Consider the following 11,894-nt stretch of genomic DNA (forward strand, 5'->3'; position numbering starts at 1 on the left):
TCGCTCGGTGTCGTGGCCGTGGCTCCGATGGAACCGGCAGTACTTCCGATGGTCGAGGCCCTTTGCCTTCAGAGGCGGAGGCCGTCGCAGGTATTCTTTCCCTTCGATCTCCATCAAGATCTGCGCACGGGGAGCGGAGAGAGGAGTGTAGGAGTCATACCTGGGACGCACCGACCTCGGAGTCTGTCGGTGGGGTGATTTTTGGATCTGTCGGGGTGGAGAAAGCCGACTACCGGCCGGGGGCCTGCTTGGTTCGGCGGGCTCCCGACCTTTTCTTCGCTTCTCCTTCGGACCCCTGGGCTCGACCAAGCGTCGGTCGGACGCTCCTTCGTCCGCGCGCATATACTTGTATGCGCGTTCCAGTAGCTCGGCGTATGTTCGGGGGAGGGTCTTGTCCAGAGAATAAGTAAATCGGGACGACCTCAGACCCCGCTTCATGGCTGAAACTGCCATGTCCTCGTTGAGGTCCCGGACCTCGAGCGTGGCCGCGTTGAATCGCGCCACGAAGTGCCGGAGCGCCTCGTTTTCCCCCTGCTTGAGGGAGAAAAGGCTATCCGACGTTCGCGGCGGCTTTCGGCTAGTGCTGAAATGGGCCACGAACGAGTGCTCGAGCTGCGCGAAGGAATGGATACTGCCCGATCGAAGACCGGAGTACCAAGCCCTGGCAGCCTTACGAAGTGTGGCGGGGAAGCCGATGCAAAACAGAGCGTCGGTTGCCCCTTGAATCGTCATGAGAGCCTTGTAGCTCTCGAGGTGGTCGACTGGGTCGGTGGAGCCGTCGTATGGCTCCACGTTCGGCATTTTGAACCGACTGGGAATCGGCTCATCGAGGACCAGTCGAGAGAGAGGCTGGGCGGTCTGGAAGTCGACGTCGTTCGAAGACTTCTGGCCGTCCATTTGCAGTTGGGCGAGCCGGCGGTCGATCTCCTCGAACCGTCGCTCGTAGTCGTCCGCTCGTCGATGCTGGGAGACCCCAGGAGTGGAGCCTCCGGAAGACTCTGAAGGCGAGGCCGACGGTGTGCGCGGCCGCTTTTCCTTCCTCGCCCGTTCCAACGGGGAAGGAGAGGGCCGCTGGGACCGTCGGTCGTCGCGCCGAGGTCGACCCTCCTCCTCCCCGTGGGAGCGCCGTTGGGAGTGCTCGCCTGGAGGCGGCAGAGGTCGGCGCGACCGTCGGCGGCTGCTCCTGGAAGGCATAGGTCGGGCCGCCGGTTGTTGCTGGAGGCTTTTGACTGCATCGGTCAGTACGGTCATCTGCCGTACAATGGCCGCAATCTGCGCCTCCGTGGTCACTGCAGGGCGCGGAGAGCTAGGCTCCGCCGCCGGTGGTGGCGGGGAGGCCTCTTCCCGGCGGGAAGAGCGCCTTGCCGACCCAGTGATTCTCGATCGTTGAGCTCTTGTCTTTGTCATGCTGTCCCCTTCCTGGCGCGCCAATCTGTTGCGGCCAATCGCCTCGTCGTCCGATCGCCGGGGAGCGTGCACCTGCAAAAGGAAGTCCGCACTGACCGGAGGCGGCTCCGACGGGGACCCTCCGACGGTCAAGTCAGAGAGGTGACTGGGCAACAGTAAAATGCAGACAGAGAGCTCTGAGAGGGAGAAAGAGAGAGAGAGGAGCGAGCCTGCGTATGTGGGAGAGACGGGCGGATCGACCCTTTGCACTGTTGCCTTCCCCGGTATATATAGTGGAGCGCGGTATGGCACCGTCATTAATGGCGCGGACAAGTGAGGAACTGTCAACTCACTGTAGGCTGTCAGAGCCGCCGTGAAAACATCATGCCGCCGTGTAGCCGTCTAATCACCAGGGTTGACCCGGCTCTCGGCGGGACAATACCCTAGGTAACTGTGCCGCATGTCCGTGTCAGAGCTGACAACGTCTGGCGGCCGTACGGCGGTTGGTGGAGTCGGCCGACCCGAGGTCGGTGGCCAACAGAGTGGCGTCGGGCTCCTCCGTCGGTCGGCGAGCTTCAAGTGGGTCGGCGACCGGACCTCTGGGTTCAGTCGGTCGGGAATAGACCGTGGGATGGCCGTGGTTAGCCGCTGATGGCGTCCGTTGGCCTACCGCCCGACTTACGATCGACCAGTCGGAGTCGTTCGTCGGGCCATCGGTTAGTCGGTCGGGCCGCTAGCCGATCGGGCCCTCCGATGGTCGGTCGGTCGGTCGGTCGGTCGGTCCCTCCGATAGTCGGTCGGTCGATCGGTCCCTCCGATAGTCGGTCGGTCGGTCGGTCCCTCCGATAGTCGGTCGGTCGGTATCCCCCAACAGAAAGGAAGGCCAGCCTTCATTTCTTGAGCTTTGGATAAGCTGGAGGAGGAAGAACATGAATTACTTGGACAACAAGGCAGGAGCAATGCTTATGGCTGTGGTTTGTTGGGAGACTTGGAGAGAGAGAAACGCATGCATCTTTCTAACCAAAAAAAGGGTCTGTATACTCTGTTTTACAAAACATCCTTCAATCTTTCAAAAGCTGGATCCTTCTTTGCTTACCTAAGATCAATGAAGATGCACAGAACCTTTGGAAGAAAGCGCAACTATTAACTTTGTCCTCCAGAATCTGATGCTCTTCTACCTTTCTCAATACCTATATTGTTTTAGGAGCTGGCTCTATGGATTTGCCTTCCTCTTCAGGGATTCTGCATTAGTGAGATCCTAAATGGGCTTTTCTCTTTTTTATATGTATTTTTGTTGGGGTATATGGTGGGGAGTATTGTTGCTTTATTTATATATTGCTCCCTTTATTGTCTTGGTCTAGTATAATTTTGCGTTGTATATATGCCGTTAATAAATCTGGAGGAGGCTATGGCTTCCTCCATTCCACTCAAAAAAAAAAAAAAAAAAAGGGAAAACATCACTTGATAAAACTGAACTGTATATGATCATCCATGGTGTACAAGTCGCATATTGCCAACATTGTGTATTTGGGGTTTGTAGCATTGATGACCCATTGGAGCGTATAAACAGAACATCAATTTAGATCTTATCTTCTTCTCTTCTCTTTTTTTTTTTTTTTGGATGAAAATATCAGGCAAGCCCAATTGATACAAATATAGATCTTATCATCTTGTGATTGTTTCTTGGCCATGTTGTGTTTAAACCTAAATCATTTATTAAGAAGGTTAAATCATCTTTCTTTTTTGTTTTTCTTGATTTGTTTTATGTATGTTTGTGATATTTGATCCGTGAAGGCTGAACAAGGAGAATCTACTAGCAGAAAAGAACGCTTGATGCAAAATCTGATTCTTATTGGGGTAACACTGGAGGATGGCTCTCTTACACCCAAGATGTCAACTGTTTTATAGAATTCTGTTATAGTTCCTCATTCCTACTGGTCTTTGGTCTTGGGTGTTCTTGGGGGGATCATCAAATGTTGCTGTGGTTGCATAAATATATTATATGGTAGAATCCTTTTATGGGAGAAAGATCCTTTGAAAGGATTCATAAGTTCATGGTAAGTGCCCCTTATTTGAAATTGCTTTTGCCCTTTACCTCTAAAGGAAGAAAGAATTTGTTTTGGTTTAGAATTTGTTCTTTGTTTTTCCTTTATTTTTTAATAGAATATGCCCATAGTTAAGGGTCAGGGCAATCTTCCTCCAAATATCTTTATCTCCCACATTTCTTGGTAAAGACATGATTTGGTTACATGTCAACTACTAGATATACTCTTAACTCTATTCTTTTTCTATGATAAATAAATGACTAATACTATGGGGCTACCGTAATGTTCATTCAAACAGTTCTCTCACCTCATGGCACAAAAGAATATAGGTGCAATAGGCTTGGTCGCTTATGAACATACCAAAGTAGCACGCCTGGGTTCAATGCTCTTTGTGTGCATTTCATAAGGGTACCCCAGGCATAATACTTTATAAATTATACATCACCATAACATATTAAGAAATATTGTCATCAACTTCTTATTGGCAAAAAAAAAAAATCAGGAGAGAGAATTTTAGGGTTCTAACTGGGCTCAAAATCCTAATGAGCGGTACTTTTTTTTTTTTGATACAAAAAATAGGGTTGGGGGTGGGGGGCAACCCGTGTGGCAATCTCCTCTGGGTGTGATCATAAGAGCTCCATCCTACTGAATGAATGTTCGATGCAGAAAGCAATAAGCATAATCCTCTCCTCACCATATCCGAAGAAAAACCTTAGGTCGAATAAATACGTCACCCCTAACCCCATATCGGCACATAGAGGACAAGATGCCACATCCGAGCAAATCCGTCCAGGCCTCGAGGGATAAATCTCCTACGATGGTAGTCCGATTGGAATGAATCTTGGCATCCGTTCCTTGCATTCCAGATTTAAGGTCATGCACAGCTGATTAAATGAATATAAAAAATTATAAAATAATAATAACTTAGATCCTTCGCGATAAGATTTGTTCCAAACTAAAAAAAGAGTGCAAACAGGAAATTTCATATCAAGGATTGTCTCATTAATCCTACACGCAAGATGGTCATCCACTATCTTATACATGGACGTAACCAAATCCAATTGGCAAGGAAATTAGACTTGCTTGTCCAATACTTGACTCATTACACCCAAGAGTCAAATTTGAAGATCACTTTGGTAGGTTGGATCCATAACCAACGAGATTCCCTCCCCACTTCTCCAACCCTCCCGTCAAATGGACGGTGGATGCGGCATAGCAACATCTGATCTCCCAACTCCTGAGGGACATCCTAACCTTTTAGGGCTCAAATGGGAGCCGATGCTCGTGCGCTTAAATACCAGCTTTCTCCCATCTCCGCCGCTCCTTACCTAAAACCCTAACCCTAACCCTAGCGCCGCCGAGCTCCGGAGAGGAACAGAGGAGAAGATGAGTCGCGGGGCGAGCGGGGCGGCGGCGAAGGGAGGGAAGAAGAAGGGGTCGACGTTCACGATCGACTGCTCGAAGCCGGTGGAGGACAAGATCATGGAGATCGCCTCCCTCGAGAAGTTCCTCCAGGAGCGCATCAAGGTCGCCGGCGGCAAGGCTGGCGCCCTCGGCGACCAGGTTACCGTTACCCGCGACAAGTCCAAGATCACTGTCACCTCCGAGGGCCCATTCTCCAAGCGGTAATCCCTCCTCTCCTTCCCTTTGTTCTCTCTCTATTTGCAGATCGTGTTTTGGTTACTGGACCTGTTCAAAGTAGTGTAGGAGGGGTCGATCGAAGGCGTTCTGGATTTAAGATCTAGTTTTTCCCGAGCTTTATGGATTTGTTGTTTATTTGCTCTAAAGTTTCAGCCTTTTTTTTTTTTTTTTTGGATCCACCTTTATTTGATAGGATCGATATGCTTGTGATTTGTGTTGTTCTGTGCGCAATCTGCAGGTGCTTACTCGAGAGGCCAACTTTCCTACTTTATTTCTGTTGTCATTATTCTTTAATTTTGCTATAATTTTGATCTGACTGTTTGTTGTTTGAGGTTTTGTGGTGATCGATATTTTGTTTTGCATGCATTATATAACAATGAAAGTTATAAATGTCAGCATGCTGTGCCCAACATGCGTGATGAAGTGCGTAATTTCCATCTCAGCCTACCATGAAAGTAATGGATATAAGTAATTGGAAATTATGAAGAAAAATTTTGATGGCGTAAACTACAATGAATATAACAATTCAGTCATTTTTGTTGTTCATGTTGTGGAGATAATATGATATACGCTCGTATTTTTTAGGATTTTGAAAGTTTTTGGTTAGTGCTTAATTTCGTAATGCAAAGGCAAGTTGATAGGTTGTATCGGCTGACAAATATGGAAGGAGCAATAGTTCGTGACTTTCAGGAAAGTTGAGGTTGTCCTGTCTGATTGAATTAGATAAAATCTTAGATGAATGGAATCATCAAGTGGAAAAGGCTTGGTTCATTTCTAACTGGTTTGGATCGTGTTATATATTGTGCTATTTGCAAGCCTGATGATATAACAGATTGATCCGTAAGTGGGCTGCATGAATATTTTTTCTGTTGTTGGACATGCCATATACTGCAAGTTGGTTTGCCATGCCCCATTCATGCTACCTACGCTTCTGATTATCTTTTAGTTTGTTGCTTTTGTTTTGGATATCGATGGTTGTCGCTGGGGTAGGTTAGATTGTGAGATTTTGATCAAAGTACTATTGTGTTGCACTTTTGAGGTGCTTGAATGGCAGCTGTTTTGCATGGTACCAGCCTCACTGGGCTTTTTGCTCATTTCTGACCTGTGCTGTTTCTCTGTTTCTGCTATTTTGTTGTTGTTCTGTGCTACTAGTTTTCTGTTTATGAATCATTGTTTGTTTAATGTAGGAAGTAAACTACTTAACCTAATCATGGTGCTAACATCTTTAGCTACTAAATATATTGTGATTGTGTTACTTAAAATGCTGTCAATGTGCCAAACATCAGTATCTAAGATTTGTTTTGGCCATAAAATGAAAGGAAGAACAAACTTGACAGAAGCGGGCAATTGCCATGGTTCCAGGTGAATTATTAGGTGATGAAAATTATGAAAAACCAATGCTGCTGTGCTGTCTAGATGCATACTTCCTCTATTATTATGGTAAGTGACCTTATTACTTCTCTGAACTTGACACTATTCTACTATCCAGACACATCCACAGTCCAACACATCCATACATGTCCTTACCTTAATTATTCATTCTCCTCGAATGAGGCCTTTCTTGTCAAATTGGGTGGCATTGATCATCTTGTGTCTATTGTATTATATAACCCTTCAACATACTGTTGGAAGCTTGTCAAAGTTTTATGTATTATATTTGCATATGAAATATGAAATTTATGCTTCATTTTTTTAGTTTGCATGTTCTTGCCTGTTCTTTTTATGACAATAATTGTATTCGCCAACTAGTTGAAGTTGTTCTTTTACCTTGTTGTTTATGAATCTGACAGACAAACTTGATATCTTCATAGTGGAACATTGAAGCACATGCATGTTCATGAGATATATGTAATTGGGGGAATAATCATGTAAAATCGACTAGTTGATATGTAAACTGACTTGTTGTATCTGGTTTGACTTGGACATCTGTCTAGATATGAGTTATAGAGCTTTAGATTTATTTTTGTAGTATGCTATTGCAGGAAAAATGGTTTGAGGGATAGGTAGTGCTGAAGGTGTACGGTGCCTTTCTTGCAGTTAATATATCAATATTCCGAACTAAAATAATATGCAGCTAAATGTGTGGGAATAAGAAAATATAAAAAGATGGGGTGGAAAACATATGATCATTGTATCCAGCTACTCACAGAGATAGGGACTTAGGGAAGATGATGAATTGGTGAAAAAGTGGTTTCTGTGTAATTGAAGGTGGAAGTTACATTAGTTTCCATATGTTTGAACTTACATTAGTTGAGATTGGGACTTTGGGAAAATGATGGATGGGAGAAGAAGTGGTTCTGTGTGCTCCAAGTTTAACTTACATTAGTTTTCATACTTCAAGATTGAACTTACATTTGTTGAGTTGGAAAATTCGACACCAAGTATCCAAGGACATACTGAATCTACTTCAGAATTGAATCTACTCCAGAATTGAAGGTGATTGTTGAATCCTGCTTAAGGCTTGAAGCTTTTAGGTCTTGCTACAGCATGGTAACCATTCTTTTTTTAGATCCATAACTAGGAGATTACATCCTATGATTCTTTTTGATTTCTCCCCTGTATTCTTCCACTTTGCTTTATTTTCTATATTTTGATGGAGAATGCACATTTTTAAGTAAGAACTTACTGTTGATAAGCTTCGTGTTCTTTTTTTTTTTTCTTTCCCTGAAAGCTTTGTATAAATTCTCTCTCTGTTGTAGTTTGCTTACTAATTTGGTTTTCGTGGTTTTCCTTTGTTATAGTGAGAATTTATCAATAAAGCTCTCTAGATTCTTCATAACCATTCTGCCTGATTCAGTTTTTCTTTTTTCAAAGGTATTTGAAGTACTTGACAAAGAAATACTTGAAGAAGCACAATGTGCGGGATTGGCTTCGAGTGATTGCATCCAACAAAGATCGCAGTGTTTATGAACTGCGATACTTTAACATCGCAGAGAATGAGGGGGAGGAGGAAGATTAATTGGTGTTCGCATTTCTATATTCTGTGTCCATTTGAGTTAAATTTTGATGTCTTAGAATGTTGTTTTTTCATTGGAGGCTACCATATTTGAAGTCTATATCCTTCTCTTTGAATTTATATGAGAACTGGATTTTGTAGACCTCAAATTACGAGGAATCAAATCGTGTTGGTAATTGAAAGTGGCACATCGTGATTCCTCCGACACTCATATTGCCTTTTTATCTTTCATCAATATTTTTATTTTCGCACACTTTATGGAATGAACTTCACCAGCAACCTTTTTCTTAAAAAGTGATATTCGACTTGCTTTTTTGGAATCATCAGAGTAACATCATTATTTTTCCATCAATTTTTGTTATAAAAAAAAAGCTGATGATTATTGTATTACATATTGTCATTTTCCAGAATAACATTAAATTGGCTTAACTAGCAAACAATGACTGTTGTTTATATTATGAATTTTTTTAAGAAAGATCGAGGGGTTCTTCGGCACCCACTACTCTATATACACCTCATCCACGGGGGTGGAAGCCTTCATATTTTATTATCAATTTCTGTTATAGAAATATATAATGATGATTGGATCCCTTATTCCCATATTTTGGAATAAACATAAAATTGTTCCAACAAGTAAGCAATGGTTTTTTTTGGTAGAACAAGTAAGGAATGGTTGATGCCTATGTCTTGACCCCTTTTTTATTTTTTGATAAATTATAAAAAAATATGTTCGATTTTAGTTTAATTTTATTTATAATTTTTTAAATTTTTTTAAAAAAAATAAAACTGATCCTTCCAAAATGATTGGATTACGTAAACTAACGGCTATTTGCAATAAATTCCTGTGGTTATGGTAAATGATACTTCAAACATTAAATAATAGCATTCAATATAACATAATGGAATACACAGTTGTCTTTAAATAAATATTTCTATTTATTCTACAACCAGACGTAGTTTTTTATAAAAAAAAGTGGGGCAGCGCATGGCTCGTAAAATTGTGCCTCGTACGAAGTCAATCGGACTGTTACTACCAAAAAAAAAAACAAGGGCTAACCAGTGCCCCTGGGGCATTGGTTAAAGAATATTTATTGTTTCTTGTAAATTAATAAAATTTTTATTTAAGATATCTGAGAAATATATCCATCACATGGTCAACGTTTTGTTTCTCATTAATATTAATTTTATTTTTTTAAAAAAATAAAAATATTTATTATAGATTATTAATAAAATTTTTGTTAAAAAATAATTTTTTACAAATTTTTTTCTCTACTCCTAAAACGAGTAAATTATAAAAATTATTTAAAATAAAAAAATTTAATACATAAGAAATGAGATATGACGTAAATAAGAAATGAGATATGATGCAAACTATAAGATAAGCTAGTACTGTACATAGATACTGGATAGTTATTATTTAAATACATAGTTTCATCATCTTCTTATCATTTTTTGAAACTCCATCACCCCTTCTTCCTCCTAGTCATTAATATCTATATCGCCACTACATCTAACTTTATCTAACTTCTACCATATCTAACTTTATCTAACTTCCTGTTATTTGATAGTACTTATGAAGAAAAATATGCATTAATGTATATCTATAATAGATATTTTTATTTTTTTAAAAAAATAAAATTAATATTAATAAGAAACGAGATGTTGACTCATGTGATGTGATGGGTGGGTATAATCCTTATCCCTATCTCTGATGCCGAGCTCTTTTCCCGAATAATACAAAAAAAAAATTTTTTTACCAAAATATATTCAAACCAAACTTATTTACCAAAGTGATGTAAGAGGGAAAAACGCCATTTTGAATGGCGTTTTTCCCCCTGCCACGTCACTCCCCATTTCCACGGTGGCATCGTCCCAAAAAAAAAAAAAAAAAAAAAGGAAGAAACGCCATTTGGAATGGCGCTTTTAAAAACGCCATTCCAAATGGCGTTTTCCAATTTTCCCACCCAAAAATAAAGAAAAAAATCATGAGAAAATGGAAAATTTTATTTTTTAAAATTTGAAATTAGTAAATAAATTAAAAATTTTAATTTAATTGAATTTTAAAATATAAAGATTTGAATTTGTAATTCATTAAAAAAATTAATTTAGATTTTTTATTTCAAATTTTTTTTAAAAGATGTCCAAAAAAATCTTAAGAAATTAAAAAAAAATTATCATAGAAAATAAAAAAAGAGAAAAAAATATGAAAGAAATAAAAATTTGAAATTAAATTGAAAAACATCATTCGAAATACTTGTCTTCAAAATTTTTAAGAAAATTAAAAATTATAAAATTTTTAAAAAATAAAAAAAAGAATTATAATGTAAAAATAGAAAAGAATAAAATTTTAAAGATAAATTGAAATTAAAATATTATTTCAAATTACTTTCTCAAATAAAAAATAATAAATTAAAAAAAGATTCAAATTATTTGTTTAATTATTTGTTTTAATTTATTAAATTTTTTAATGAGGATAGTAATTTGAATGATAATTTTTAATTTAAATTAAAGATAATTTTTTGTTTTAAATTATAATTTTTATTTTATTACCATTTTTTATCTTTTATTTACTTTTTTTATGATATATTTTTTAATTTAATTTGTAATTTGTTTGAAATACTATTTTAAAATATATTTTTAAAATAGTAATTTTTAAAATAGTATTTCAAACAAATTACAAATTAAATTAAAAAATATATCATAAAAAAAGTAAATAAAAGATAAAAATTTATTATTTTTTATTTGAGAAAGTAATTTGAAATAATATTTTAATTTCAATTTATCTTTAAAATTTTATTCTTTTCTATTTTTACATTATAATTCTTTTTTTTTATTTTTTAAAAATTTTATAATTTTTAATTTTCTTAAAAATTTTGAAGACAAGTATTTCGAATGATGTTTTTCAATTTAATTTCAAATTTTTATTTCTTTCATATTTTTTTCTCTTTTTTTATTTTCTATGATAATTTTTTTTTAATTTCTTAAGATTTTTTTGGACATCTTTTAAAAAAAATTTGAAATAAAAAATCTAAATTAATTTTTTTAATGAATTACAAATTCAAATCTTTATATTTTAAAATTCAATCAAAATTAAAATTTTTAATTTATTTACTAATTTCAAATTTTAAAAAATAAAATTTTCCATTTTCGCACGATTTTTTCCTTTATTTTTGGGTGGGAAAATTGGAAAACGCCATTCAAAATGGCGTTTTTAAAAGCGCCATTTGGAATGGCGTTTCTTCTTTTTTTTTTTTTTTTTTGGGACGATGCCACCGTGGAAATGGGGAGTGACGTGGCAGGGGGAAAAACGCCATTCAAAATGGCGTTTTTCTCTTTTACATCACTTTGGTAAATAAGTTTGGTTTGAATATATTTTGGTAAAAAAATTTTTTTTTTATATTATTCGGGAAAAGAGCTCTCTGATGCCTCCAATAAAAATTTTGCAGAACTTTAAGAAACAATAAATGTTCTTTAACTAGTGCCCTAGGCCTCAAGGGCACTGGTTAGCAAAACCCAGAAGGAAAAGCCTAAAACTAGTGGCTTGAAGTACCGTGGGACTGGTTGGAGCTGTGGACCAGGCAAACTTTATGGTGCAAATTCTCCCACTCGGCCATTGCTTCAAACTTCCACATCGTAGAGTTTAGAAATAGTTAATAACAAGAGGCCACCATTAGTCTGGAGAAGGCTGTTCCAGCTCTGGGTCCTTTTCCTTGGCAAAAGAAAAATCAACGACCATTCCAATTACCAATTAGATGTCAAGCCATTTCTAAACATTTTCCCTGTTTCATGGATAATATTTTTAATTTAACTATTTTGCCAACTAGTAAAAATAATTTTTTATTTAATGAACAATAACTTAAAAAAAA

General features: G+C 38.5%; 1 protein-coding gene across 1 annotated transcript; it reads left to right on the forward strand.

Moving 5' to 3' along the window:
- Positions 1-4,739: 4,739 nt before the first annotated feature.
- LOC105052526 (large ribosomal subunit protein eL22z) lies at positions 4,740-8,233 on the forward strand. Its single transcript, XM_010933357.4, has 2 exons — positions 4,740-5,056; positions 7,887-8,233. Exons 1-2 carry the CDS (start codon positions 4,818-4,820, stop codon positions 8,029-8,031), a joined length of 384 nt encoding a protein of 127 aa, XP_010931659.1. The 5' UTR covers positions 4,740-4,817; the 3' UTR covers positions 8,032-8,233.
- Positions 8,234-11,894: the final 3,661 nt, after the last annotated feature.

Source organism: Elaeis guineensis, chromosome 10 (genome assembly GCF_000442705.2).
Source record: "Elaeis guineensis isolate ETL-2024a chromosome 10, EG11, whole genome shotgun sequence".
Taxonomy (NCBI): Eukaryota; Viridiplantae; Streptophyta; class Magnoliopsida; order Arecales; family Arecaceae; genus Elaeis; species Elaeis guineensis.

What these genes read in the sequence shown, in the direction of transcription:
- LOC105052526 (XM_010933357.4), top strand. Translation starts at nt 4,818, where the DNA reads ATGAGTCGCGGGGCGAGCGGGGCGGCGGCGAAGGGAGGGAAGAAGAAG. An exon ending in GAGGGCCCATTCTCCAAGCG is followed by an intron (nt 5,057 to 7,886) that starts GTAATCCCTCCT and finishes CTTTTTTCAAAG; the next exon opens with GTATTTGAAGTACTTGACAA.